Below are 7,765 nucleotides of genomic sequence, written 5' to 3' on the forward strand. Positions count from 1 at the left end.
TCTCTCTGCCTATCCAAAGTCATCCTTTGTGGCACAGCTCAAACCTCACCACCTCTATAAAACCTTTTTTTTACATCATCTAAATTTAAAGCTAACTCCTCTGAGCTGCTGTAGTATTTATTGTTTGTATTACCTGCTTAAGCACTTAGAATCTCCTGCCATATTATGAGAGGTCTTTTTCTCTTTCCGCCTTTCTTACCCTATCATTAGTTCCCCTTCCATGGGCATATGTATATTTCATCTATCATTGAGTATTTTATACATAATAGTGGTCCTATACCATTTGCTGAATGTTGAATGTGGATCAAAGCTTACAGTGCTACTCATCAAGTGCTTTCTACCAGGTGAGGAACACTCTGATGACTTATTTGCTAAATATTCTCTACATTTCATCACTTATAATAGAACACAAGTGATTTTTGACTACACAGTAAAATACAAATAGGAGGCTAGAAAGCTGAAGGAGGGAGAGCTTATAGACTTTCCTCCTTATGCATCTGGTACATTCTTTTGATTAAATGCCTTGTATACCAATAAAGTGTGAATGTTATCTAAAACAATCCCTTTTATTATTTTTATTCTTTCTTTCTTTTTTTTTTTTTTTTTTGAAATGGAGTCTTGCTCTGTTGCCCAGGCTGGAATGCAGTGGTGCGATCTTGGCTTACTGCAATCTCCGCCTCCCTGGTTCAAGAAATTCTCCTGTCTCAGCCTCCCGAGTAGCTGGGATTACAGGTGGCCACCACCATGCCCAGCTGATTTTTGTATTTTTAGTAGAGAGGGGGTTTCGCCATGTTGGTCAGGCTGGTCTCGAACTCCTGACCTCAGGTGATCCACCTGCCTCGGCCTCCCAAAGTGCTGGGATTACAGGCATGAGCCACTATGCCCAGCCAATCCCTTTTATTCTTACAGAATGTAATTTATAATGCATTTTGGTTGTTGTTTGAGGCTTTTTAATATATTGTATTTGTTACTTATTATAGTTGTTGGAGTACCTTATGGCAACAGAACTCCTGGAGAAAGATTGACGAAACCAAATGAGGTCTAGCAGAGGGTTTCTAGAGACAATTAAATGTAGTAGTTACCACAGTGAACCTTGGAAGCAGACAGGCTTGGGCACAAATCCCGGGACAGGTGACTCAGTGTCATTCAGCTTTACATTCCTCCCTTAAAAATGGGAATATTAATGTCTCTACTTCACTGACTTGTGAGGAAGAACAGAGATAATACATGTGGATCATTTAGAACAATGTCTAGTGTAACCTTTGCTAATTATTAAGACAGAATGGGTAATGAGCATTGTGATAGGCATTTGGATGGAAAGACAGGGACTGAGGGAGAGAAATACTTACATATATGACAAATATGTACTGAGTTTCCAGGTGCCATGCACAGACTATTACCAATTAGGATTAAAGAGATACTGGGAAGGGAAGAATCATTGCAGTGAATATGGCTGGAGAGAATAAGTAAAGTCTAGGGTTATTCAATACATTTAGCAAAATACTGGTGGTACATAATAACAGAGGAAAGGAAAATGGCAGTTAATGAATGCTTGATGACTGCAATGGCTGGGCACTCACTAAACTAAGCTCCAAGACCTTAGAAGAAGCCCGGGAGAAATAAAGGATGGAAGAGGTGTCAGGCCATTACCCACTGCTTCTAGTTTACTGGCTCATTACGTCTAAGTAATAAAAATTTTAAATAAAAATTTAATATTTTTATTTAAAAATAGCATGCATGATATGTATCCAGTTTTATTAAATTATTTCTATGTACCAAGTTATTTATGCACCTATCACTCCTAATATCTGAGTGTCTACATAGAGCTGTCAAGAAAGATGTTCACCTAATATTAATGATGGTTACTTTTTTTTTAAGTTCAGCTTTTTATTGAACACGTTATAAAAGAGGTTTAGTCAAAAAGACCAAGGCCCATGTCATCATCAGACTCCTCGGATTCTTCTTTCTTTGCTTCCACTTTCTTCTCCTCAGCTGGAGCAGCAGCACTGGAGGGGGCAGGACGTCCTGCTGGTGCAGCACTAGCTGCTGGAGCAGGTCCACCAGCCCCTACATTGCAGATGAGGCTCCCAGTGTTGACGTTGGCCAGGGCCTTTGCAAACAAGCCAGGCCAAAAAGGTTCAACATTTACACCGGCTGCTTTAATGAGGGCATTGATCTTATCCTCCGTGACTGTCACCTCATCGTCGTGCAGAATGAGGGCCGAGTAGATGCAGGCGAGCTTGGAGACGGAGGCCATGGCGCGGGCGAGTGTAGGGCCGGCGCTGCCGGACGCGGTGCTAGTCGCAGGATGAAGTGAGGGCCTCACCCCAACGCGGCCTTAGCTTCCTCGGAAGCACCGAACACCTTGGCGGCAGCTGAGGAAAGGGGTCGGTTTCTTCTACTAAGTAAGATTTTGTTGACATTTTTTTCTTTGTAGTGATTTTCTGTTTTGCTTAAAATTTAAATAATTAAATGCAGAAATAATAAAGTCATTACTTTCAAATATAAGAAAAAGGGCAAAATTCATCTGGTAGCCACAGTCATTGCATTTATTTTTGCCAGTGGAAGGTCCCAGAGGAATTAGATAATGCTTCTCATGTGCCAATTCTTGAATAATTAAATAAAAATGTCTGTGATATACATGGGTGTACACATGAGTCAAATAAATGATAGATAAGGTCTATCATTCATTTCTTCAACAGGGAATTGAGCATTTGAGTGTCACATATGTTCAATTTTCATCCTACCAGTTGGAAACAAGTTCTGAATTGTGTTGATAAAAGTGGAATTCACGATTAGCAAAGTAATAAGGAAAGTATACCTTTAGCTTAAGTAAAATGGAGAATCCAAGAAATGTGGAAAACTATTCTATCATTTTTCTGTACTTATAATACAAAATTAAAGAAATGTTAAAAGCAAGTTTATAAAGATATAGGCACACTTTTTAAAGGATGCATATTTTTAGTAAGCTTTGCAGTTTTCTAGGGAGCAACACTAAAATATTCTTTAATTTTTGTTGTAGCAAGATTTATAAAATTTGATAGTGGTCTGTGTAACATACATACAAACACAAGTCTAATTAAGCCTTAAGAAGGTTAGTAAGGGTTAGGTAACCATACTAAGAAAATGCTAGTCCTTCCATTAGTTTTATTTAGAAGTTGGCTTATTTCACTAGCAACGTGATCACTCGGGGTATGCCTGAGAGGACTTAAAACAGATTTTTTTTTCCAGATAGGGTCTCACTCTGTCGCCCAGGCTGGAGTGGAGTGGCATGATCTTGGCTCACTGCAGTCTTAACCTCCCAGGGTGCAGGTGACCCTCTCATCTCAGCCTCCTTCCTGAGTAGCTGGGACTATAGGTGCGCACCACCACACCCAGCTAATTTTTTGTGGAGATGGGGTTTTGCCATGTTGCCCAGGCTGGTCTCCAACTCTTGGAATCAAGCAATACGCCTGCTTCAGACTCCCCAAATGCTAGAATTACAGGTGTAAGCCACTGCACCTGACTGTCAGATATATTCTTTTTCTAATGGTATTAGGTATCTTCATTTGGCTGAAATTATTTAAATCCTTTGGAGGATCTATTACATAGCTGCCATTGTTTTGGCTTACGCAGTATTCATTTTCTGTCCCTCTAACAACCTGACACTTTTTCTGTGGGAAAAGGAACAGCTGATTCCTGTGTCCATGATGGTGATACCTGCCCTGGCGCCTGTGCCAGAATTACATTCCAGGTGTTGCTGTTGCCTCCTGCATGTGGAGTACCCTCCGAACCTAGTTTCCTAGCCCTCCTAGAGATAACTAAAGTTAATCATTTTTCCTTTTTAAGCTACCTTTAGTGGGTCCAATGTTTGCCACTCAGAACACAGTGTGATGCACTGCCCTCAAGGAACTTACAAACTCAGTAGAAAGGAAGATTGGATAAGTCCAAAAATAATATTAAGTGCTTTATTGGCACTTCACATGCGTAGGACTGTGTCCACACAGCACAAAATGAAGCGGCAGGCTGGCAAGCATCCAGTTGCTTTAACAAATTTGGCAATGCATTGAAAACGTAGGGCTACAATGTCGATCATAAGATTTCTGGAGAAGGGAACTCCACAACTTCCACTGGTAATTGGCTGCTAGTTGCTTCAGAGACTCTGGCAATGGAGAAGTGAAGTCATTTTTTTCCCCCTCCATCTCTTTTGCTTCCTAAGAACTTTCCTTCTCAGCTCAAAGTGGGAATTTCGGACTGAGTGGTGACAAAGATCCCAATACTAATTGCTTCTGGCTTAGTTTCATGGTTGGATTAATTTTAATTCCTTCTGTTTCCAAACCCTTCTGTGCTCCACACTGCATTTTGCATACATCTTTATTATAGAACAATTGCTGTTTATTGCAATTATCTGTATCCATGTCTGTCTCCTCCAGGGCAGGAGCTATAACATATTCATCTTTCTAGCTCTAGCTTCTCTACCATATTCACTTTTGCTGTGTTGGGTATTATGCTCATTTTGCATATTGTAATTACTGAAGAGATTTTTAAAAAAGACTTGTCTGTTTGCCCATTTTGGTCCTGCTAGGAGGTACTCCATCCCATGCTTGGGTTACAATGATGAAGCAAGAAAGTCTGTCTCTGTCTCTTCTTTTTCTGAGACTCTTCCAGCCACTAACAGCCTCTCTGTACAGGCCTACCAATACTGTCCAGTCAGTAGTAGATTAAGGCAGCTCTAGGTTCTAATTAGCAGTGTTCTATCTTAACCTAGCTGCTTTTAAAACTGTATACAAAGTTTAGTGTACTCTTCTGCATGTATGTTACATTTTACAATCAAAAGAAGTGAAATAATGTACATTTAAAAATATGTCATCTCCTAAATGAGAAAAATGAGGCACAGAGATGTGGCCTGATGGCTGAATGTACAGCCAGGATTGAAGCTACAGTCATCAGAACTTTTGTGTTCCTAATAGCTCTCTGGGTTTCTTGAAGCCAGGAGGAGGGGAGAACATCAGGTTATAATTAAGAATCTCTCGGCTGGGCACAATGGCTCACGCCTGTAATCCCAGCACTTTGGGAGGCTGAGGCAGGTGGATCACCTGAGGTCAGGTGTTTGAGACCAGCCTGAACAACATGGTGAAACCCTGTCTCTACTAAAAATACAAAATTAGGTGGGCATGGTGGAGGGCGCCTGTAATCCCAGCTACTTGGGAGGCTGAGGCAGAAAAATCCTTTGAACCCAGAAGGTGGAGGTTGCCGTGAGCCGAGATCAGGCCATTGCACTCCAGCCTGGGCAACAAGAACGAAATTCCTTCTCAAGAATAATAATAATAATAATAATCTCTCTGTTGAGGTCTGAGTGATAAAATGTCACCTGACACCAAAAGCACTGCAGTTTATGTCCCCACAGTAGAAAGAAGGGAAGGGCTGCCTGGTGATGGAGGGACAGACTGCCAGTGGGGCCCTTTCCCACTCACCCACACTCTACCAGTCATTTCACCATTTTTTGGTTTTGTTTTAGTAAAGACTCTGGTTAAAGTATAAATACTCCTCAAAAGGGGTTATATATTAACCTACTATATTAGTTTTCCATTTCCATGTACAAATTATGCCCAAACTTAGTGGCTTAAACCAACATGAAGCATTTGTTAAACTTCACAGGTTCTGTGGGTCAAGAATTCTGGAGTGGCTTCGCTGGGTAATTCTGGCTTAGGATCTTTCAGAAGGTTACAGCCAAATGTCAGCTGGGCTGCAATTTGACTGGGTCTAAAGGATTCACTTCCAACGTGGTTCACTTATATGGCTGGCAGGTCAGTTTTCTCCATTTGAGTCTCTCTGTGGGGCTGCTTGAGTACCCTTGCAACATGGCTACTGGCTTCCTTCAAAACAAGCAATCTAAAAACCCAAGGTAGATGTTGCAATGCCTTTATGACCTAGCCTCTGAACTTGTATGCTATCACTTTGGAATGTTCTAGCAGTCACACAGGTCAGCTCTGATTTAGTGTGGAAGCGTCTGGACAAGGACCTGAAGATCTAGGATTGAGGATCACTAGGGGCCATCTGGGAGGCTGGCGACCACACCCACCTTTAGCTCCAGTTTTAATTTCAGGTTAGCTCAGAAACAGGAGAAACATGGGGGTGGACTGAGGTATGGAGGGAGACTTTAAAGTGGCCCCAATGGGAGTGATAGAAAGACCCAAAAGCAAGCTTTATCAGCCTTTCCTTGCCCTAAAGGCAGCTTGAATCAGGAAGAAACAGCCTTTGAAGGAAGTTACAGACCTCAGAACACACCCTTGCCTAAAAAGTATAGATAATATGATTCTTCTTTTAAGGAAATTGGGTACAGCTTTGAAACTCTTGACAAATTTCATGATAATCGCTGTTATCTGACTGGGCAGCAGTTTTAGTGGCTGCTGCCTCTACCAAGTTACAGTGTGCAATAGCAATGTGGTCTCCTCGTGACTTACTGTCTCTGTCTTCAGAATGTATTGAACAATATTAATTCATTGGTGGTTGTTTTGAAAAACAGGTTTGTCATTACAAATATGATATAGGTTGGGTGTGATGGCTCATGCCTATTATGTAATCCCAGCACTCTGGGAGGCTGAAGCAGGAGGATGGCTTGAGCCCAGGAGTTCAAAACCAGCCTGGTCAACAAAGTGAGACCCTGTCTCTACAAAATATTAGAAAATTAGCCAGGTGTGGTGGTGTGTGCCTGTAATTCCTACTCAGGAGGCAGTGGCAGGAGGATCCCTTGAGCCCAGGAGGCTGAGGCTGCAGTGCACTGCGATTGCCACACAGCACTCCAGTATGGGCAATAGAGGGAGACCGTGTCTAAATAAAGAAAGAAAGAAAAGAAAATAGAATAAAAACAAACATACAGTATACTTATTTCCATGTTCTATTTTGCTTTAAAATGTTTATTAGTATGTTTAAAAGCTGGTGTAAGATCCTCATAGATGCATTAATCAACACGTTCACTTGCTCATTTTTCTTTTAATTTTAGTTTTCAAAAATACCCAAAGGCTACATCCATTACAAGGTAATAGACTGCACAATCTTATTTAATTGCAGTGAACATATTCACTGAAATTACAGAAAAGGAAAAATATGTAATTCAGTTCTTCTATCAATTTAATAGAAGAATCAAAATAACCTCTGGTAATGAGCAAGAGAGTGATTCTCCATGCTCTCCCTCTCCATCTCTTCCTTCCTTCTCTCCTCACTCTAGCTTTGTGGATTTTAAGAAAGCAGGAGACCCTGGGCCAGAGCATCTTTTGTACTCAGAAGGCCCTGGAGACCTGTGGTTGAAAACTCCTGGGAGATGGATGTATCTAACACTCTCCTAGCTTGATTTTGATACAGGGCTTTAGAGTGACTCACCAATAGCAATTTCTAGAGCCTTCTGCAAACTGAGAATGCTTAGCCGCTTAATTGTGCCAGGGGATCCTTGGGCCATGAGCAGTTGCACTGTCTATGAGTTATTCTGTTGTGTTCTCTATTCATTTCTAAGGTGGTGTGAGCCTTTTTTGAGGTGACTAACTATGGCCTTACTCAAACCAATGGTCTTATTTATGATTTGTAAATTGTCTTATTTTAATAAAATATTTTCCCAGGAATTTACAAGTAATAATTAAAAATAGATAAATCATACAAATTCAGGAATACTTTGTACACTCCAAAATTTCTAGCAGATCCTGATACCATTACAGATACAACTATATTTAATTCAATCTAAGAGGGTTACTTCAAACTGAATTTTCCTGCTGTCTACTTCTGGTTCCTCAGG

The 7,765-nt window shown here is 40.9% G+C and overlaps 1 protein-coding gene across 1 annotated transcript; it reads right to left on the minus strand.

Moving 5' to 3' along the window:
- Positions 1-1,866: 1,866 nt before the first annotated feature.
- LOC101137667 (large ribosomal subunit protein P1-like) lies at positions 1,867-2,379 on the minus strand. Its single transcript, XM_055380277.2, has one exon. It carries the CDS (start codon positions 2,255-2,257, stop codon positions 1,913-1,915), a length of 345 nt encoding a protein of 114 aa, XP_055236252.1. The 5' UTR covers positions 2,258-2,379; the 3' UTR covers positions 1,867-1,912.
- Positions 2,380-7,765: the final 5,386 nt, after the last annotated feature.

This window comes from Gorilla gorilla, chromosome 11 (genome assembly GCF_029281585.2).
Source record: "Gorilla gorilla gorilla isolate KB3781 chromosome 11, NHGRI_mGorGor1-v2.1_pri, whole genome shotgun sequence".
NCBI classification, from domain to species: domain Eukaryota; kingdom Metazoa; phylum Chordata; class Mammalia; order Primates; family Hominidae; genus Gorilla; species Gorilla gorilla.